Source organism: Mauremys mutica, chromosome 2 (assembly GCF_020497125.1).
Source record: "Mauremys mutica isolate MM-2020 ecotype Southern chromosome 2, ASM2049712v1, whole genome shotgun sequence".
Classification (NCBI taxonomy): Eukaryota; Metazoa; Chordata; order Testudines; family Geoemydidae; genus Mauremys; species Mauremys mutica.
The window spans coordinates 218159281-218182513 of NC_059073.1; the positions used below are offsets into that span (position 1 = coordinate 218159281).

General features: G+C 41.2%; 1 protein-coding gene across 4 annotated transcripts in view; it reads right to left on the reverse strand.

Moving 5' to 3' along the window:
* ANO10 (anoctamin 10) overlaps positions 1-23233 on the reverse strand; it is a 257183-nt gene that overhangs the window by 192289 nt on the left and 41661 nt on the right. For all 4 annotated transcript variants that reach the window (XM_045006445.1, XM_045006448.1, XM_045006447.1 and 1 more), the window contains exons 9-11: positions 21092-21274; positions 10091-10282; positions 7716-7844 (exon numbers count right to left, since the gene is read on the reverse strand). In XM_045006445.1, the coding sequence (XP_044862380.1) occupies positions 7716-7844; positions 10091-10282; positions 21092-21274 (504 nt within the window). The remainder of the gene's footprint in view (positions 1-7715; positions 7845-10090; positions 10283-21091; positions 21275-23233) is intronic.

A 23233-nucleotide genomic window follows, 5' to 3' on the forward strand; every position in this document is an offset into this window, starting at 1 on the left:
TTCTTCTAGCTTTAGCCTGCCCACATTGGGTCAGCTCTTTGAGTCCTTCTCCATTCCAGTCTGTCTTGAAGCAGTTCCTTAGAAACTCTGCAGCTACTCAAATCTTTTTGTATGACATCCATCTATCTAGTTTTGGGTCTTCCAACCTTTCTCTTACCCTCCACTTCCAAGTTTAACGCCCTGTTTCCTATCTATTCTTCTGATCTTATTTTCACATCCCCAAACAATCTAAGCCTGAATCCCCCAGGCTTTTTTATAATTGGAACCACCTTCAAACTTCCCCTAATTCATTTGTTCTGAACATGGTCTATTAAGATGGTCCAAGCATCCATCTTAATATCTTCATTCCTATTGTATTCAAGATCTCCTCCTGTCTCTCTCTCAGTGCCCAGCATTCAGAGCCATACAAAAGTACAGGCCTAATTACTATCTTGTAGATCTTACTTTTCAATTTAATAGGCATTCTCTTACAGATGGATCACTCTGCTCACTTCTATCCATTTAGCCCATGCCTTTACTGTGTTGCTTATAAGTTCATCACTGAGCTCACTATTATCCTGCACTAAGGAACCTAGATATTTGAACTTCTGTAACTTTAGTTGTAGCTGGCCCTTCAGACTTACAGTCTGCTGGTATTCCTGCAAAGCACCATCAAATCTACAGACCATATACTTAGTTTTATTTCATGCCATCTCTTTCATGTACACACCTCTCTCTCTCTCTAAATCTTCTTCCACTTTCTCTTTGCTCTCCCCCAGAAGCGCTACATGACATGCGAAAAACATGCATCAGGATGCCACTTTCTGGATAGGAAGTGAAGAAAAAACGTTTTAATGATGATGTCACTATGCATCAAGCCACCTCAAACTGTTTTATCTAGAGGTTGACAGGACCCAGCATCTCTGATTGAAATTCAGAAAGCCCAACAGGATGTAGTCAAGATCCTCCTGATAATTCCATACTCATCAATCTTGGTTCTCCAGCATACTAGAACCAATACTGGAACCCACAAGTCCTATTTCCAAGTCTACCATCCATCAACTCAGAATTGGGTTTGATTCTTCATCTACATCAAAAGTCTCTCAGGTTTACAGTTTTGCTTCTGGATTGTTGAGGGCACTGGATCTGCAGTGTTCTGCAGAAGTTCAAAAGCCTTTACTTGTAAACTGAGGAGGCCTTTGAGAAGGAAGATCTGCTGCATGAAATGGAAGTGACTCCATCTGGAAAACTCAGAAAGGAGTAAATCCAAGATGGCTCTCAATCCCTTTGATTATCTGCAGCACTTAAAACAGTCAAAGGGTTAATTTTTGAGCTTTATTAACTAGCTAACATTATTGCTTTTCAACCTCTGGTGTATGGATTTTCAGTTTGTTTCCCCTAGAGAAACAATGTCTAAAAGAGTAACTTCATATATTTTCCAATGTATGAACCACCTCATCACAGATCTGAAAGTGGATTTTATGAAGTTTACTGGGGCTATGGTTGGACCCTTAGTATTATACCATATCACCATTATACCATGTGAAGATGGCATTCCTTATAACTATGTCCGCCCAGAAATTAGTGACATCTAGTTCCTGCTACCTGATCCTTTATACCACATTCTATAAGGATACGGTAAGCTAGTCCTGCAGCCTCATCCCAAGTTCCTGTCTATGGTGATCTCTAATGTTCATCTTAAGACAAACCGTTAGGTGTCTCCATTTTTTCCCAAACCACATTCATATACTTGGAAAGTCAGGCTTCACACTTATAGATGTCATACTAGTAATTATTACTAATATGGCTAATCCACACCACAAATCCCTGGAGTTTTTGTGATCCAGAGATTAGATCAAAGATGGGTCCATCTTCCATACAAAAGCTGTCTAAATGGATTCCTAACATTTGTCTGCTACAGCCTGACAGATGTTCACCTGTCTGTAGAGATTAGGGCACATTTCTTTAGGTCTAAGGTAGACTTCACAGCATGGCTTCACAGTATCTTCATTAATGAATTATTCAAGGATGCTTCTTGGAGTTGTATTCACACTTTTATGCAACCATAATTCCTATACTTAGTTCCTTCTTTGGGGGGGGGGGGGAAATAGTACTGCAATCCAGTTTTCAACTAACACTCTTCACACCTCCTAGACTAGTGATCAACAGTGGAAATCCATATGGAAAATTTTCAAAGAAAGACAAAAATGTTACCTAACATAGTAACTGTAGTTCTTCAAGATGATTGTTCCTATGGATCCACAAACCCCACACACTTACCAAACTTCTTGAGAGTCACTTCTCAGGTATTCCCACATTAGTGTAAGAAAAAAGAGGGAGTTTGGGTCCAGTCCCTTTTTGTATTTGTGGGTTTCTGCACAAAAGGAGAAGGTGGCTATGCACTTGGACCCAAAGGACATTTGCAGGCTAGAAATGTCCAGGATTGCACACCAGGGGCACTTTGGGCACGTTTCCCCATAGAATGTGGATATGTGATATGGGCACTCCAGCTTGAATTTAGCTGCAACACTCGGAGTACCTTTCTGAAACCTGAAGAAGAGCTCGGTATAAGCTCAAAAGCTTGTCTCTTTCACCAACAGAAGTTGGTTCAATAAAAGATATTACCTTACCCACCTTGTCCAGAGAACTATAGTTATTATGGTAAGTAACTGTTTTAAAGATGTGTTAGGGAATGGCTGACTTTATCCTGCTTGAAGATATTTACTTTTACTCCTTTGTTTGAAAAGTGCACTTGCAGCACTCATTCAGCATCTATCCACAAGTGAAAAAAAAGACAGACTTTCAATAATTCTGCTGCTGGCTGCTAGTTCAAATCATGTTGCCATGGAAGCAGATGTTGGATTGATGAAAATGGGTCAGCTGCTTTAAAATCACTGCTTCAACACTTTGGAAACATTGGATATTTTAATTCCTTTACTCTGATTTTGCTGATACGATGTTTGTTCCCATAGAAACAGCAGGAAGCAGCATAGTTAGTGGTTTTTAATGTAAAACACTTTTCTTTTCACAAATATATAAGGGTCTGGTACAGAATGCTTACAATGGTGTCCTGCAACTCTGCCTTTAGTACTGAATACTGCCAAATGTTACTATATAAACAAATGAGTTCAATTTGAAGAATATTTGTTATTCTACTAAAATAAAAACACCTTTTTGGGAAAAAATGTTTTTTTCTGGTTGCTTGGCTCTAGCCAAAAAGTACAATTTCTTTAGCTTTTAATTAAATTTAATTTTATCAAATAAAAGTAGAACTATTTGGCCAGATTCTCATTTACAACATATACACAAACTTTGTTTAGTGACAGTTAAGGTTGAGTCAGGACCACTCAAATCTGAAAAGCATAGAAATAACAAATTAAGGGAGAAGTCTCTTGCATTCCTTTCATATTGCCCATCGCACTGGTAATAACACTCCAAATGCCATTAGGCTTTCACTTAGCATCTGTTGGAGATGGAAAGAGTAATATATACTCCAACTTTATCAATCACTCTAGCACAAAACCTTAACACAATGACCTCAGATCCTCTTAACAACAGATAGGGACTTCTGACACATTTGGGACAGTTTTCTGCCTTAATGTTGCTGAGGTCCCTTTTAAGATTTTCTGCTACAGTGTGAATTTGATGGGTGCTGATCCTTGACTGCTTTTTAGACATAGAGTTCATGGATTTAGTCAATAATAAGGATGATGAGGTATATGGGACTATAAACTGACAGTAAAGGTGAGATAGGAACTCATAGTTTCCTCATTCCCATCCCAGCCCAAGAAACTTTCCCCTGGGTTCATGAGTATTTGGCAGAAGAGTCAGTCAGTCACTCCCCCTTTTTCTCTCTCTTGCAGTCAATGAGCAGACATGTCACAACATAACTGCTAATCACAACAGTTTGAATCATAGAATCATAGAATCTCCAGGTTGGAAGGGATCTCGGGAGGTCATCTAGTCCAAGCCCCTGCTCAAAGCAGGACCAATTCCCAACTAAATCATCCCAGCCAGGGCTTTGTCAAGCCTGACCTTAAAAACCTCTAAGAAAGGAGATTCCACCACCTCCTTAGGTAACCCATTCCAGTGCTTCACCACCCTCCTAGTGAAAAAGTTTTTCCTAATATCCAACCTAAACCTCCCCCACTGCAACTTGAGACCATTACTCCTTGTTCTGTCATCTGGTACCATTGAGAACAGTCTAGCTCCATCCTCTTTGAAACCCCCTTTCAAGTAGTTGAAAGCAGCTATCAAATCCCCCCTCATTCTTCTCTTCTGCAGACTAAACAATCCCAGTTCCTTCAGCCTCTCCTCATAAGTCATGTGCTCCAGCCCCCTAATCATTTTTGTTGCCCTCCGCTGGACTCTTTCCAATTTTTCTACATCCTTCTTGTAGTGTGGGGCCCAAAACAGGACACAGTACTCTAGTTGAGGCCTCACCAATGTCGAATAGAGGGGAATGATCACATCCCTCGATCTGCTGGCAATGCCCCTCCTTATACAGCCAAAAAAGCCATTAACCTTCTTGGCAATGTCGGGGCCTCTATGGTTTTGTGCTACATCTTTATTCAGGCCTAACAGCAACAAGGGCACACTGTCGACTCATATCCAGCTTCTCATCCACTGTAACCCATAGGACCTTTTCTGCAGCACTGCTGCCTAGCCATTCGGTCCCTAGTCTGTAGCAGTGAATGGGATTCTTCTGTCCTAAGTGTAGGACTCTGCACTATCCTTGTTGAACCTCATCAGGTTTCTTTTGGCCCAATCCTCTAATTTGTCTAGGTTCCTCTGTATCAACCCCTACCCTCCAGCATATTTACCACTCCTCCCAGTTCAGTGTCATCTGCAAACTTGCTGAGAGTGCAGTCCATGCCATCCTCCAGACCATTAATGAAGATATTGAACAAAACCGGCCCCAGGACCAACGCTTGGGGCATTCCGCTTGATACCGGCTGCCAACTAGACATGGAGCCATTGATCACTACCTGTTGAGCCCGATGATCTAGCCAGCTTTCTATCCACCTTATAGTCCATTCATCCAGCCCATACTTCTTTAACTTGCTGGCAAGAATACTGTGGGTATTCTTTGGTGCTTTTCTTTTCCATTATGAAGTTACATTGCCAGAGCAGTGTAAATTATCTTATGTAAATGAAAAGCCCATTATGTTTGTCTGTTTCAATATAATTTTAAAAAAATAAATTTACCAATATACACATCTTTGTCGCACAAAGATTTTATACCAGCTAGAGAACAGACTTTCTTTTAGCTCCACAGTCTTCATATAATATTTCTCAATAACTTGTATTATAGAAAATATTGCAAAATTATGTGCACTCTACAATTGCCTGACTGATATTGATAATTTTGGACTCAGAAGGCTGTAGAGTTCAAATTATATAAAATTTAGTATTTTTTTAAAAAACTGACTACAAAAAAAGTGTGTGTCGGGAGCCTGAAAATGTTAAAAAAAAGTTTTTAAACATCATTTTTAACATTCTTTTCCTTCTGCTCTTTTGCAGTGGGAGCTGGAGTTGACATAACTAACAAAAATCCACATAAACAATTATTAGTTGGTTTACTATGCTTTGTTTCAAACTTAAGAAAAAGTACATTCTTAACCACTGACAAAAGGTTTTTAATTTTGTGATTTTCTTCTTGTATTTCTCAGACAGTAAAACAATTTGTAGTAATGCAATGAAAAAAACTAAGGGAACCATGGAACCAGTTTGCAGTGATACTTTCAACATTAAGTTTAAAAATATACAGTTTCTGACAAGCTTTTAAATGGTATGTCCTGATTTTTAAAAAATCCTAAAAAACAAGTATAAGGGTTTTCATTCTCCTCTGTTTGTAAGGGTCCAACCACAATCATGCAAAGTCCAAAAGCACTTTCAAAATTAGTTATTCTCTATTATCAAAGTCAAATATCCTATTTTCTCAATTTGTAACAAACTGAGAACATAAATCAATAGACTTACAATGCTAAAGAATGCTATACATTACACAACAAAGTTAAAAATAAGCCCACTTTAACCTTCTCAAATCCTAAGTGACCATGTCTAATCATGGCTAGCCAGTTAAGGGAAACAAATCACGACTAGCCAGTTCTATAAAATGATTTGAATGTTAATTAAGTGTAAAAAGATTACATTATGCAGTAATAATTTTATTTACATGCATTATTCCAACATCTTTGTATTAATAAAGTCTAAAACAAACAAAAACTAAAATCAATTTACAAGTACAATTACTCTGTTATAAACTTAACAGCACAGAACCAAAATTTACATTTGTATACGAAAAGCAAGAAGAAATAACATTTTCTCTTAAAACAGTTGATCTGTCCTTTTCTGAATGGCTTTCTTCCCTCTGGGAATAAACTTTCCGATCTTAGGGCAAGTCTACACTATAACACTGCATCAGCGCTCTCCCATCAGCATAATTACTCCACCTCCATGAGAAGTGGAAGCTATGTCAGCTAGACAGCATCTCCCACCAACATAGCACCAGTGTGGATAGCGCTTTGGTTGCTATAACTTGCCCCCAGTGTCTTCCTACTTCTCTTCTCACTATTTGTTCATCCAGCATCAGCTTGCACTCTTGCCTTTCACACAATCTGGCCAATTCTAGGGTGGGTGCTGCTACCCCAGGGCTCCAGCAGCTATTTAAAGGGTCAGGGCCGTAGAGACAGCTGGAGCCCCGAGTCCTTTAAATAGCCCCCGGAGCCCCACCGCTGCTCCAGGGGCTATTTAAAGGGTCCAGGACTCCCCTGCTTCTACCATCCCAGCCCTTTAAATAGCCCCTGGAGCTCTGGGATAGCAGCGGCGGGGCTCCGGCAGCTATTTAAAGGGCCCAGGGCAGTAGAGGCAGCAAGAGCCCCGGTCCTTTAAATAACCCCCAGAGCCCCACCGCCACTACCCCAGGGCTCCAGCAGCGGGGCTTTGGTGGCAATTTAAAGGGCCTGGGGCTCCAGCTGCTGCTGGGAGCCCCAGACCCTTTAAATTGCCGCCTGGGGAAGCTGAGCCACCCCAGTACACCGTATCGGGGAGTACCAGCTTACTTTCACCTCTGCTTTCACGGCAGGAGCCATGAAAGTGACAAGAAAGCTGGGCAGCTAGAGTCCTGCTGCCCCTGCTCCCCTGGAGAGCTGGGCGGCTTCGGACCCTGATCACAGCTGGGGTGAGAAGCCCAGTGGCAGCCCCCACACCCCTCCACAAGCTGAGCAGCCTTGTCAAGTTCACAGCTCAGTGAGCAGTGAACTAGACAAGGCTGCCTGGCTTTCCCCTGCTCCACGCAGGAACAGGGGCAGGGGGCACTCCTGGTGAGGATACAGTCCACCAACCCAAGGAGGGTAGTGTGAACAAGCACCACGGCAGTCATTACTGAGGTGGCTGCAAGTCCACCTAATATCTGTCAACTTAGAGTAAGTCTGCATTACAAACCTAAGTTTATTCTTGTGTTAGTACTATTAAATCCTTCTTGAAATATATAATGCAACATACACTCAGACTGTGTGGCAGAGCATAGGTGCAACATCCATAGTAGATGAAAGTGCCAAGAATAAAAATTTAATCTAAGAGTAAAACAACGAAAAACCCATTCTGATGCTAGAATTTCCATTTCCTTGTAAATGAGAGAAAAAGATGTGAAAAATGAGATATTAGAAATTCCAAGTGATGTAAATGCCATTTGCTACTAAAAAAACATGCAGATATTTAAATCTCATACTTACCTCCGCTAATACCACAATCAAAATAAGGTCCGTTTTTGAATCTGGAAAAAGTGCATTTACTTGTGGAGACAATCCAATCAGTGCACAGTTAGTAACTACTGATATAATACTCATAGTTTCAAAAGCCAACTGAAATAAAAGAAAATGGAATATAATTAATACCAATATGTCTACTTCCTCCAGTTCTCTTGCTCCTCTTGGGACAAGGTTTCTCCCACATGTACCAATTTCTGACAGACCCAACATTTTTACCCTCCTTTTTCCTTTAAATTTGATTTCTACTGGATGAAAAGTTGAACAGATTCTATCAGGAACCTGTCAACATCTCTCTTAAATGGATAAGCAGGGTTACACCATCACAAAACCCATCATTAGCACCCTCCAAACTGTATCTCTACAGCTATGGTTGCCTCTTCTTTGTGTTTGCTGGGGAAAATTCAAGCACTGTTCGTCACAATATGATGACATTTCACAGGCCCTGAAAGTTATTTTGGGACCATTTGCATCTCATAAGCTAGATTTGCAGGATATGAAATCATTTCTTGAAAATCAGAATGAACTAAAAAAAAATGGCTGAGTGGCATCCCTATCTTTAGTACTTTCATCTGACCCAAAATGTGAACGTGCAAATGGTAGCACATACCCCTACACCTAAGCCATCTGACTGACTGATATACAGTGTGGTCCTAAGGAAAAGCCACCTCCAACGTAATCAGTGTCAAAGGGCAAAATTTTAATCAGGGGTATTTTAGCATTTAAATCTGACTTTAAAAAGAAATTTTCTGGTGTTCTATGCTGAGGTTTTTACTGCATCTTCAATATTAAGTATTGGAACATTACGTATATGAAAACACGTATTCAGAATAAGATTTTTAAACAACTCATTCTGCCAGCCAAAACTTGTTGGAATAAAATGAGACATGTTTTCAAACTCAAGTACACAGAATCATACGCTGTCATGTGTACATCAAGTATTTACATGTGCATGCCAGCAAGGTGACTGACTTGTTATGTGCATGTTCCCAGACACCTGGATTTACATGGACATAAATGGATGTGTGTGTTATTTTTTATTTACAGTAGCATACACATGCTAGGTACTTTATATACATTCAAGAAAGATGAATCCTGCACTGAGGAGCTCATAATCTAAAAAGCATGCATAAAATAGGTGCATGCACATATATCTGCAATACTGTGCATACCTTTGAAAATCTGACCTATGAGAAATCTCCCTGTGAGTAAAGGAGACTGGCAAAACATAGTGTCTGCCATGATGAATCAGCAGAAACTACATTTACAATGACAATAATAATTGACTCAGCTTGGCCAATACAATAATTCAAATGTTCTTTACATAGAATACCCTTTATCTAATCTAACACCTTACTACTGCACCTCGTACACAAAATTGATTACTAAAAGCCCTGAATTTACTTTGTTATATTCATAAAATTAAACACATTCCCACAATTAACTGAAAAGAATTATATTTAAAAAATGTAAAAAAAAAATAAAGAACTAGCCATTAAATTCAATAAGACTTCTAAGAGATCATCTACACTGGGGAAAGGAACAGTGGTTTAAAGTGTATTAACTAACATGTTTTAATTTACACATTTTCAAAGACCACTAAACACCTAGTACATACAGAGACAATAATGTTTTAAAATGTTAGCTGGTTGTGGCTACTTCTTTGTGGTCAGCCCAAAAGGCATATTGCAAATGTATACCATGTGCAGTTGCTGTCCAGCATCACCCCTTAGTGTTATCTAGCATTATAGTGCTTCGAAATATAACTCTATCCCAGTGAATATCTGTGTGCGTTTCTAATGATTTTTTCCTCAAAATGATTTATTTGTATTTTTAAAGATTAATCTCCTTTGTTGTTTCCTATTCATATATCTAATTTCTGTCATTTTGCATTCCCTCCCCACAATATTTTCAACACCTCGCAATTTAAAATAATATACTAATTTAATTGTTGTGCTCTTTGTCCCCCCTTCCATATTATTCGGGAAGACGTTAAATAAAACTGGGTCTAACACAAACCACCCACTTGACACCACCCGTAACCTATTTCATGCTCACTAACAACTTATTACTGCAGTCTTAAAAAGAAGTTGCTGTCTTTTGCAACTGCAATATGAATGTAATATATGTAGTCCAAAAAAATCAAAGGAAGATGGGATTAAGGAAGGCAACTCAGAATGGCAGATAGTTGCAAATCCTACTAGAAATGGGTAAGTCCTAAGGCACTGAAGAGGAGAGATGTCTCTAGTACACTCTAACAGCAATAGATGGAACAACAAGCAGCCTAAGCTTATGGTGACATACAAGTGCAAACAAATAAAGAAAAGTGAAAAACGGGTTACCTGCCAAACTCCAATATTTGCTGTGGGTTGTGAAAATGGACGTTTGAAGACCCTGCATATTTTTAAGGCATCAGAATACATCTCTGTGATGTTGTTTAGCACTGCAAAGACAGCTGCTAAAGGATACACACATGAGAAAAGACTCACATAGCCAAACTGTAAGAACAACTCCAAGTAATCATCAAAGGTGCCCTGAAAAACAGAGACAAAATAAGCACATTTTACCCATATCTAAATATATGCTGAAAAGCAGAATTAATAATATGGTAACCACACGCTTTCCTCCCCAGCCCTACTCAATTTTTTAGGAAGGAGCAGCAGGAGTGCTTTGAACCCAAAGCACTTATCCTCTAAATTACTTAACTTTGGTCTAATCTGGAGTTTATTCTAATCCTGTTTATGATGGGGGCAAGAGTGTTCTTTTGGTCAAAAGGACTGTCTACAATATTACTGGTAAATACCTTTATTATTGGTATAAAACATTAAAAAACATGAACTAATCCTACAAACAGGTTTAAATATTCAATCTTCCCTGTACCTCAATGAGGTAGTAACTACAGGCAAACCACAGTGTAGGTAAGATGTTGCCATGACTTTAAACTAGTATGACAATCTTCAAAGAGCTGCATAACAAGCTGTTTGTAGTGTTGTTGTAATAGTGTTAATCCCAGGATATTAGAGAGACAGGATGGGTGAGGTACTGTCTTTCATTAGACCAACTTCTGTTAGAAAAAGAGAAAAGAAGAGCTCTATGCAAGTTCAAAAGCTTGCATCTTTCCCCACCAGAAATTGGTCCAATAAGAAATATTACCTTACTTACCTTGTCCCTCTAAGAAAAATGTTATCATTTCAGACTGCCAGTGTGAACGATAAACAAAAGCAACTGTAGGCTGATGTACATGTAAACTTTTTCTTGTTTTTCTGAGCTATGCCATATTAAAATCAAAAGGCAAAGTTAGTAGCCTGCAGCCTGCTTGAGAGGACAAACACTGAAACTATAGCATGACAAGTCAGAAGCAGTTCTGGCAACTGAATACCAAATGCATGCAAAAAGCGTGTCCTAGGCACATCTGCAAAATGCCCATCAGCTAACCTTTAAACCAACAGTTTGGATAGTTAATCAACCCTTTTATTGTGACAAATTTTCACAGTTAATTAATAAAATGTTTTTATAAAATATTTTTTAAAAATAAAAAATAATAATTTAAAAAATAAAAATCATCTAACATCTAAAATATTTTTTTTAAAATTAAAAATCATCTAACATTACAAAATAGTATAATACCTTTTAAGAAAAAGTGTTCATTGCATAAGAGAACAGTTATGTTTGCTTCCTGACCATGAAAAGCCATCAAATGGACTCCATTTTAACTATTTCGTGCTATGCGGTGTTCCCTCAGACAGAGACGCGTTTAGCATATTTCATTTTGAGAGGGGGGGAAATAAAGATTAGAGAGTATTTTAAATAATTACAGTGACGATCATGAAAGAAGTAAGAAAGCCATTTTTGTATCCATAGCCATGCTATGGATGCTATAAAAAATTGAGTAGGGCTGGGGAGGAAAGCGTGTGGTTACCATATTATTAATTCTGCTTTTCAGTCTGGCTGCTGAAAGCTGAGCTGTCAAGCTGGCTAGCCTCTCTAGTATCTAATGTATTTTCACCAGCAAAACACAAAGAGGCAGTAGAAGCCTACAAGCTCAGAAATCAGCTCATGGATATGGGAGGAGGGGGCCATTTCAGCTACATTCCCCAGTCAAGCTCACTGTTAAGCAGCATAGCATAGCTGTGTCTGATAAGCTATTTAATTTACAGATTAGACCCCAGGGGAGCTAACTTTTAAAAACCCTGAGATATACCCACAGAAATATTTTACATAAACTCTGAGCTGCTCCCTCACCCCATCCACATTGTGGCTATGTCTACACTACTGCTTATGTCGGCATAACTTGTGTTGCTCAGGGCATACGTTACACCAACATAAGTGCCAGTGTGGACAGAACTATGTCAGCGGGAAAGCTTCTCTGCCAACATAGCTTCTACCGCTCGCTGATGCGGTTTTATTATGCCAATGGGCGAGCTCTCACCTGTCGGCATAGGGCGTCCTCACCAGACGCACTGCAGCAGTGCAACTGTAGCGCTGTACATGTAGATATGCCCCTTTAAGGCTCACAGTGCAGCACAGAGGGGAGGAATAGGTGGCCACCACTACTACTTCCTAGCTCTGAGCAGCTATGTTTAAGCATAAGACGATGGATTTTCAGAAGTCTTCATACTGTACGCTATTACTTAAAATAGAGATCATCTCAGGGATAGCTCTACTCCCAACCTCCCTTCCTTCCCATTTTTATATCTTCTACCTAACATAAAGCCCTACACTATTAGTATTTAAGTCTCCTCTTATCCCAACAGCACTCAACAGTTTTACTCTCTCCATGTTGCAGTTTGGATCTATCTTGTTTGTTTGGTACCCTTCCAATTTTGGATCTGAATGATGAAATTTAAGCCCCCAAAAATCCAACAAAGATAAGTATGAAGCAACCTGGCAGGACTAAGAGATTGGGGTTGAGGACTGCTCTGCTTTTTTTAAGTGTAGCTGGTTGAAAGTCACTGGAAATCCTACAATGATTCTATGCTAGACTCCTGGAAATATCAGCATTTAAAGACAGACAGATGTTTCTCCCTTGTGAAAGTTGTAATTCTAGAAATACTCTGTTGACCACCAATAGTTCACTGTTTGAAAACCTCTGGTGTAATACTGCACTTTCACTCTTACAATGCAGATCTATTGTTAGTTTTCAGATGAGAAGTAAATCTGAACCTTTAAGTACTTGTAATCTAGTGAACTGAGATTGGGCCTGTGTGCATTTGGGCAAATTACTTAATCTCTCTGAATCTTAGTTTCTGCGTATGTAAAATGTGGATAATAGTTACCTTTCTGCCAAGGGTGTTGTGAGGATTAATACTTATAGAACTTTTAAGATGTAAAAATACTATTTAAATATTCTCCTCCTGCTTCTAATTCTGGAGCATTTTATGCAACAAGAGGAGCATTTGATCTGTTGTTCTAGGCAAATTCCAAATTGTGTCATGAACTACTGCCTACTAAGAGATAAATTACTTAACTGTAATACTTATTCTCTGAAACTGTATATTATATAATGCATTAACATTTTTGGTTCTGTGCTTCCAGCATCTGACCAGGCAGGAACTCCTATGGGTAAAAGTTCTGAGCGTCTGGGGAACCCTTAGGGGCAACTCACAGAGTTCTGGGGTCAATGCCCTATGCTGTCCTGTCAGTTCCTTAAAAAAAACCAAAAACAGGCAGAGGTAATTTCCAAAATAAAGTCAATTAAAATACAATTTAAAAAAATATGCAAAAAATTACTGAACACTCTAAACAATGAGAAGAGGGTGGGGAAAGAGCCATCTACTGGGAAATGTCATATATATCTTCAGAGAAAAATAATTACTGATAAGTAATTTTATTTTCTCCATAGATGAACTTTCTCTCCGTGAACTTCCACACCCAAGGAGAGTAGAAAAGTTTGAAGGTAGTTTATAAAATTAAAGAATGTAACAGAGACAACAGCCAACAGGACAAGAAAGCAATGTACATTGCTTGTACAAAGCAAGGACAACGGCAATAAAGGGAGGATACTTTCCTGTTCTATAATTAGAGTTCTTAGAGATGCATGGTCCTATCTGTATTCCATTTTGGGTACGGATACACACCATGCAGCTGAGGTTGAAATTTTTTTTCCAGCAGCATCCATTGGTCCACACCTCTTTGTGCAGTGATCCAAGGAAACAATGGGCAGTGAGGACTGACTGCCTCTCCGGTTCCTTCCCTACCACAAATCAAATCATGATATGAACTGGGGGTTGGGGGGAATTACAGAAGGGGCCACACATCTTGAAGAACTCTAGTTACAGAACAGGTAAGTAACTTCACTTTCTTCTTCAAGTGCTGGTCCCTATGTGTATTCCACTGTGGGTTATCGAGGAGCAGTATCTATTACGGAGGTGCATGCAAGCACAACTGGGGGAAAACAGCCAACTGGAGTACAACAATATCCAGGGAAGCTTCAGCTGCTGAGGCCTGAACTATGGCTTAAATGGCTGGAAAGGGTATGCATCAAGCTCCACGTGGCAGCTTTGCGATTTTACCAATGGGAACAACACTGAAGCTGCTTGGGCTCTGGCAGAGTGAACTCTCACATCTTGTGGTGGGCTAGTGTTGACTAGCTCATAACACAGGAGGTTGCATCCAGAGATCCATTCAGAGAGCCTTTGGGATAATACAGCTTTACTTCTCATCTATTCTGCTAAATGAAACAATAACCTAGGTTTCTTTCTGAACAGTTTTGTCCTCTGCAGACAGAAAAATCACTGCTCTGAGACTATCCAAGGAATGTAGACATGTGTCTTCACTAGAAGTGTATGGTTTCTAAAAGAAGGTAGGTAAGTTAATACTTTGAGGTGAAAGTCCGAAATCACCCTGGGAGTAAACTTAGTTGGCAGTCTCGATGTGATCTGATATTTGTATAAAACTGTGTATAGTTTATCTGCCATAAGGACTCCTAGTTCTCCCACCCATCTCACAGAGGTGGTGGCTATTAAAAAGGCTACTTTCAAGGAGAGATGCTATAGCAAGCTGGATGCTAAATGGAGTTTTCGTGAGTGCTGACAGGACAAGATTAAGATCCCACATTGGAGGTGGTTTGCTTACAGGTGGAATGGTCTGAAGCAAGTATTTTAGGAAGCAGAGTGTAAAACAATGGGCAAAAATTGAGTAGTTCTTGATCAGGGAATGGCAGGTACCGATAGGTACAAAGTGAATGCATATCGAGTTGAGAGAGAGTCCTGAGGTCTTTAGGGATAGGAGGTATCCAGGATAGCAGGGATGTCTGATTCCTCTGAAGAAGTGTGCTGGTTATGAGCCCAGATGGAAAATCATTTCCATTTGACTGCATAACTGCATTTTAGTAGACTCCTTTCTACTATTGTTGAGAATAGCCTGGACATTTCTGGATATCTCTCAAGCACTTATTCTCTAGGCTCAATGCTCATGTAAACACCAGGTTGGCAGGTGCAGGAGTCTGGATTGGAATGCTTGATTCTGCCTTTGTGTTGTGTCAACAGGTCTGGTAAGGTTTGGAACGTTGTCATGTGGATGAGCTAACAACTGAAAAATGCTAGGAAACCAGAAGTGCCTTGGGCCACTTAGGAGCGGGATCCTACTGATCACATCTTGCCCTGCTGGATTCTTCTTATTACCGCACGTCCTGAGCAGATGGAGGAAAGATGTACATTAGCTGTCCTGACCAGTGAACCAGAAGCACATGTCCAATGGAGTTCTGACCCAAGCCGCCCCTTCCCCTTGCCCCTCGCAATATTTCAGGCACTTTTTGTTCTTACAGGAGAGGAACCCCTAAAGATGGAATATTGTCTGTATTACTGAATCGTGACATTCCCACTCATGGTCCTGAGAGAAGCACCTGCTGAAGCTGTCCACCCAGGTGATGTTTATTCCTGTTAGGAGCACTGCTGATGTTTCATAGATTTCATAGGATATCAGGGATTGAAGGGACCTCAGGAGGTCATCTGGTCCAACCCCCTTCTCAAAGCAGGACTAATCCCCAGACAGATTTTTGCCCCAGATCCCTAAATGGCCCCCTCAAGGACTGAACTCACAACCGTGGGTTTAGCAGGCCAATGCTCAAACCACTGAGCTATCCCTCCTCCCCTGCCCCAATTCCATAATTTTACACCATTAGAGTGAGTTGGATCTCATGCCTCCCTGTTTGTTTATATAAAACACAGTGGTAATAATGTCCAGCATCATTAGAATGTGGCAAGACTATATGAGCGTGAAAAAAATGCTTGAAAGCCACCCAAACTTCTCTCAATTCAAGCTGGTTTATGTCCATTCTGTTTTCTTTTGCTGACCACGTGCCTTGAACTGAGTGTTCGCCCAGGTGAACACCCCAGTCAAATATGGAGGCATCTGTGATGACAGACTTCTGTAGTAAGGTTAGAGAGAACGGGACTCTCGCACACATGTGATCTTCATTCTCCCACCAACTCAGGGAGGCCCTAACCTCTTGAGGGAGCGAGATTTGTTTGTTCATAATGACTCTGGCTAGTAATTAAACTGAGCAAAGCTGGGCCTATAGACAGCAAGAACATAACTTCGCAAATGGGGTTATGTAAGTACAAGATGACATATGACCCAGAAGGATGAGACAGGAGCAGATTTGCATCTGTGGGCTCAGCCTGAGTTGCACAGCAAGATGTTTGATAGCCTGGAACCTGTCCTGCAGGAGAAATGCTTTGGCTGTGATCAAGTCCAGGGTTGCTCCTATAATTCTATGGACTGAGGTTGGCACCAAAGTGGAATTTTCTAAGTGTATGCACAGTCCTAGTGACTGCTGGAGATTGATCAGTTGGTTGGTTGCTGAAAGCATCTCCTGGCAGGATTTCCCTGTCAGTAGCCAGTTGTTTAAGCAGAGGAAGACTAACGACCCATGACAATGGAAGCGAGCTGCTATGAGCAAGAGAACTTTGGTAAATTTACCCTTGGTGCTGTTGGCAGGTCAAAGGGAAGCAACTTGTATTGGAAATGTTCATTCCCTATGATGAATCTCAGGAACCATCTGCGAGGTGGTAGATGTCTATGTGAAAATAGGCATCCTTAATATTGTCAGCTGTGAACCAATCCCTTCTGGACAATGAGGGGATGACAGATACCAAAAGTAACCATCCTAAATTTCAGCTTGCAAATAAAGATATTGAGTTGTCTTCGGTCTAAAATGGATCTCCAGTGTCCTTTCTTCTTTGGTATTGGGAAGTAATTTGAGTTCTATAGCTTCTTGAGAGAGCATCCGGTTGTGAGAGGGATCCTTGAAGAGGGAAGAGAAAGGGGACTTTTGGAGGGGGAAGAGAGAAGAAGCCAGTGATGTATTCTATCAAGTTCCCATTTGTCTGTTATGATGGCCTTCCAAGTATGGAAAAATGGGCCATCACAACAGACAAATGGGTACTTGATATAAAAGAGCAGACTTGGGTGAATGGCATCTCTTGACCTGCGGTTGACACTGAAAAGGCATTGTTGGAGGAGTCATTTGTTTACTGTGCTGTATTTTCTGCCTCTTTGGCAGAAGCTCTTAAGCCCATTGATGGAAGGAGGACTTGGAGCACTGTAGGAGATCTCCAGGATGTGGTTCTCTCTCTTCAGGCCTTCGCTGTTAATTTCTAATGAGCATAGGGTTGCCCTTGAGTCTTTTAGTGAGTGCAAGGACTTGTCTGTTTCGTCACTGAAGAGATTATTCCCTTCAGAGGGCAGATCCTCCACTGTAGCTTGTAAATTGCAAGGAAATCCCAAAGAGTGAAGCCATGATGCTCTGCACATAAAACTACTGCTGAAGCCATGGCTCATGATGCTGCCAGCTGCATCTACGGAAGACTGCAGGGTTGATTTGGATATCAGCTTTCCTGCCTCAATCAATGCCTGGAACCACACTTTGTGTTCCTGTGGGAGTTTGTTTGCAAATCCTTGGAATTTAGAACAATTAATAAAGTTGTATTTTGAAAGTAAAACTTGTGTGTCAGCTATTCTAAATTGCAGGGTGGCTGATGTAAAGATCTTCCTGCCCAACAGGTATATCCCTCTATTTGAGGGAAGAGATCTGGCATGGTGCTGTCTGCTCCTTTCCATCTTGGCCTGAACAACTGGGAAGTTTGGGGTCAGGTGGGTATACAAAAACTCTCTTCTCTTGATGGCACTTAATATTTTTCTCATTTCTTTTAGGAGGTAGCAGCCCAGGTTGCCAGCATGTGCCAGATAAGTTTAGCTGGCTCCATAATGACTTCATGGACTGGAAGCACGACACTGCTTGGTCCTTCACTTTGCAGGATGCCAAGAAGTTTATGAGGAGTTAGTTGAACTCCCAAATGGTATCTGCAGAGTGTCAGCCACTCTCCTCAGGAAATCTAGAAACTTCATGAAATCATCAGCTGGAGATGGGGAAGCCAGTGCCATGGCTTCATCTAGAGACTATGAAAACACTGTCAGTGCTGGTGGTACCTTCAGATCCATCTCTACTAGTTCTTCCTCCTCCTCAGATGGTAATTGCAAGAGGACTGGTTCCTTCCTTGGTGGAAATGGCTGACTCACACTGTGAGCGAATCAATTCATGGTACCATACGTACAAATCCCTGGTCACCAGTATGGCCGGGGTTTTGGCTTATACATAGGCTGCAAAGGACCCCAAGACATGGGGTATTACTATTCTGGGCTCAGTACGTCACTATGTGGATGAGAAGGATCCCTGAGGTTTTGGATCCTCTATTCAGGCTAAAGTCTTGTTTCTGAGTGTGGGAGGCAGGTTCTTAACTCACAACTGACTTTCCCAAAGACAAAAACATGGGCTGCACCTGTATCAGTCATGCTGTCGGGACAGTAATGATGATGGATCCCACTTGGTAGAATAGATCAGAAAATGGCTCCTGTCACTCCAACCAAGAACCAATGGTGTCAAAATTTCGCTGATGAGAATTAAGTTTGAGATAATAGGAGACTCCTGATCAGGAAGTATAATAAAGCCCTCTAGTGATGTGAAACTTTCCTTAGTTTCAGAAAGATGAAACTTTATGCATCATCAGGAGAAGAGTATCAGGTTGCTTTAGTATGTTATTTTCATTGCTGGAGTCTGGCAGATCCAACAACGTATGACTGTCTTTGGACAGTGCCGCTCATTGCTTGGTCTTGTGGTCCTGATGCTTATGTTCATTTGGTGCCAGTGGTAGGATTGAGCCCACTGGTACAATCTTCTCTTTTGGAGCCTGCAGATCTGCTGAGGCCTCCATACAGATCTTCAAAGATCCACAAGCATCTCTTGACTGAGATGGTGTTAGAGAAAAGGCTCTCTTCTCAGAGGGATGATCTGAATGCAGGGGGTCTCCCCAACTTGTGAGAGTTTTGTACTCTCATATGCAGATTTATAGGAGGAGCCCTTGTCCCTACTCCTGCCTGCCTCCGCATCCAATACGAGCTTGGCAATGTGTTTCTTGGCACTTCTAGCCACTCTAAAGGGAGGGGGCTGTCTAGGCTGGGTCAGACTGCAGCCTCATGACATGCTCCATAAGGTGTTTCTTGAGTCTGTCTGCCTTTCCCGGTTTGGAGCAGCAGTTGCAGCTGGAAATGAACAGGGCTCCTCTGAGGCAATATAGACACTGCTGCTGGTCATCTGAAACTGGGAACACCCGAGAGTAGGACAGAGATTTCTTAAAGTCAGGATTTGGGACACAATAGACCTAGTATGGAGGATGAGGGGAAGGCCCTCCACCACAGACTATACTAACTAATGATATAACTCTAATACTATACTAAAGTAACAAAAACTATTTAAATGACCAAAAATTAAATATTTACAATACTTACTGGTTCAAAGAGAAAAAGTCTCAGAGGACACTATAGAAGTTCTGTCTCGGATCATGTAGCGGTAGAGAAGGAACTGGAGAGGCATTCAGTCTGAACCACCCCTTAAACCCTCAGATTGGAGCACAAAGAGGCAAATGGTGTTGGCACAGACCAAGAGGCAGACACTGCTGAAAAAACTCCTCCAGTCTCGGGCACCTGGTGTGCATGCGTACCCAAAATGAAATACACATAGGGACCAGAATTTGAGAAAGGTTTTTTTTAAATTAAGAATCTGACCAACAAGGATATGGAAGACCCAGAAACGCTGCAAATTTTGAGAGATGCTGTGAGCCAGACCAATTGCAAATTACTGATAAGTCACAGTAGCAGCTCTACTGAAGGCAATTAGAAAGGAATTGACTTTAGGAAAAGGGTGCATGAGGTGCCTTGACAGCTCAGAATATTTGAACTATGGGAGTTCCTTCATAGGCTTTGTTAGAAGCGAAAGACTCATGAGCAGGAAACTACTGGCACAGGTATTTTTGGAGAATATCATTGCACTGGTGGCAGGGATGAGTGCATCTTTAGTAAGCATAATCAGGGACATAGAACAAGAAAAAGGTGGAAATAATGAGAAAGTAAAGAAGTTTTAAATTATGAGATTGGTTACACCTTCTAGACCAGCGTTCTCAAACTGTGGGTCAGGACCCCAAAGTGGTCAGGGCTGGCTTATACTTGCTGGGGCCCAGGGCTGAAGCTGAAGCCCAAAAGCCCCACCATCTGGGGCTGAAGCCGAAGGGTGTCAGGACTCAGGTTACAGGCCCACTGCCTGGGGCTGATGCCCTTGGGCTTTGGCGTTGGTCCCTTCCGTCCGGTGTGGTGGAGCTTGGGCTTTGGCCGCCCTGCTTCCCCTCTACCCGCAAGGGTGGCAGGGCTCAGGCAAGCTCAGGCTTCGGTCCCCCCTCCTGGGATCGTGTAGTAATTTTTGTTGTCAGAAGGGGGTTGCAGTGCAACAAAGTTTGAGAACCCCTGCTCTAGACATAACCTTTGATTTTTAACAGTGGTAATTATGAAGTGGTAGTAATTAGAACATTCATATTCCTAGAGGACACACAAGTGTACTGTGTACCAAAGGCACCAAAAGCATTGAATATAATGTATTCTAGAATCATCCTTTGGTTATTTAAAATTGCAACATGATTTTTTCAATATCTATTCGCACAAAATATCTTAGATTAATAAGCTATTTTACCTTCTGCTGGTAAAAAAGTGACCAAATATTTCTCATGCAGCAACTTACTATCCTACTTTATGATGAGACAGAACAGACTGAAGCAGTTGTTACGTTGGCAATTTAGCTTTCTCCATGGTACTGTGGTTTGTTTGTATGGGACACGTCATGACTAATGCACAAAACCCAAAATGTTTACACCACATCTTCAAATTCCCTTCTAAAATAAAACAGTTCCTTCTCTTCACAAGCCACTACATTACAGTTATCTAAAATTAAAATATGACCCCTTTTTGTCAACAGTAAATGTCAAAAGTTGTACCAAAGCAGCATATGTTCAACTTACAAGATAGGTGCCCATTTCTTTTTCCAGGTTGACTTGCTCAAATAATGAAAGATCAGTATCCACTTTTATGGAGTACACCCTTTTCTTCGCTTTCTTATTATGTCTCTTTTGGAGCCAGTAAGGAAGTAAGGCTTCTACAAATTGATTAAGGATCTGTGAAGTTATCAGCAGAGTGGCCAAGCTCTTAAGAAAATTAAACAAAACATTTATTTAACAAAATTGTGATATATCTTAAAATTATTTATTATTTTGTGCATTTACATAACATTGTCAATGGTTATTTATAATGACAATAAAAGCAAATATCAAGCCAGTCTAGTGGTCTAGCAATACCACAACACACATGAGGTGGATCTAATTCCCAGTCTTTGCCATGGGCTGGTAGGAACTAAGTGCTGAGCAGACTGTACATTCAGTCCCGTGTGGGGAAAATGAATGCTTTGCCAATGTGTAACAACCCCACTGACAAAACTAATAATGGAGCTTAATGGGCTCCAAAGCAAGCCAAATTGTGGCCTTTTCAAACAAAGGTTCACTATAACTAGAGTCTGGGAAAATAAAAAGAGGGAAACAGAGGAATTCTTGTAGCTCCAAGGACAAGCAGCTCAGAAAACAACACACCAGGAAAAACAAAGGACAATTTCAAACACAAGGAAATCTTAAGTGACACTGTAATTAATGAGAGCAGCATTCCATTTCCAATCTCCCATTAGCCGGGTGAATAGGAGCTCCTCAACTGCAAAAGCCAACAGTTTTTAATATTGGCCTTTGTTTCTTCACTTTCTGCTTCTAAGATGTCTGCAGACATTTTCTAATTTGTAAGTTTAAACTGTTGCTTAAATGTATATACCCACTTAATTACCCACAAAGACAAAAAAAATGTTTGTGGTTCTTTATGATATACAGTAACTCCTCACTTAAAAGTCATCCCGCTTAATGATCAATTAGGGAACATACTCAAAGTTGTGCAGTGCTCCAGTCTTGCGTTGTTTGTCTGCCTGCTTTCTCCCCTCCCCTCCCCTCCCCACCCCACCCCACCCCACCTCGCGCCTCCTGCCCACCAGCAGACCCTGCGGATCAGCACCTTCCCCCTCCTCCCCCGCACCTCCTGCCAGCAGCAATCAGCTGGCTTGCAGTGTTTTGGAGGCAGGAGGGAGGAGCAAGGACTCAGCACCCAGGCTCCCTCTCCCTCCCCTGCCTCCCGAGGCAAGCCAGCTGATTGCCCCAGGCAGGAGGGAGGAACAAGGACTTGGTGCACCTCCCGCCTCCCTCTTGAACGCAGCAATCAGCTGGCTTGAATCATAGAATATCAGGGTTGGAAGGGACCTCAGGAGGTCATCTAGTCCAACCCCCTGCTCAAAGCAGGATCAATCCCCAGATTTTTGCCCCAGATCCCTAAATAGCCTCAAGGATTGAACTCACAACCCTGGGTTTAGCAGGCCAATGCTCAAACCATTGAGCTATCCCTACCACCCCCCGCACCATTTGGAGGGGAGGGGAGGGGGAGGAGCCAGGACGCAGCGTGCAAAGTAAAGGGGGAGGAGGTGGGGGGGAGAAGAGGCGAGTCAAGGGTGGAGGCTTGGGGGAAGGTTGGAATGGGTGGGCTGAGGGTTAAGCCCCTCACCCCTGGTGCTTGCAGAGTAGGGGAAGCTGCCCTGGAACCAAGCCCCCCTGTTTACATTAATTCTTATGGGGAAATTGGATTTGCTTAACATTGTTTCACTTAAAGTCACATTTTTCAGGAACATAACTACAACATTAAGTGAGGAGTTACTGTATAAAGAAAACCTAAAAAAGTTTGTTTGGATTTATTTTTGTTTTGTTTAATTTCTTTTCCACTTGCTTTTTACATTAAAATATCAGCAATATCAAGTCTTGTCTTTCTTGGTTTTTCTGGAGGTCTTCTTGGAGGACCAGAGAACTCAAGTTCAAGGGTTATTAGCTTTAAATCAAAGATTTTTAAATTTTTAAACAATGACATCTTTTCTTCTAATTTTTCATGCATTTAAGTTAGATGGATATCAATAAAAACGGAGTGAGTTTTAAGAATTGACTAAAAATGATTTCTCCCTCAATTCTTTCCAAATGCTTGGTTTTTATGGTAGTCGTAATCCTACTGTTCTCCAGTCGTCAACACAGTCC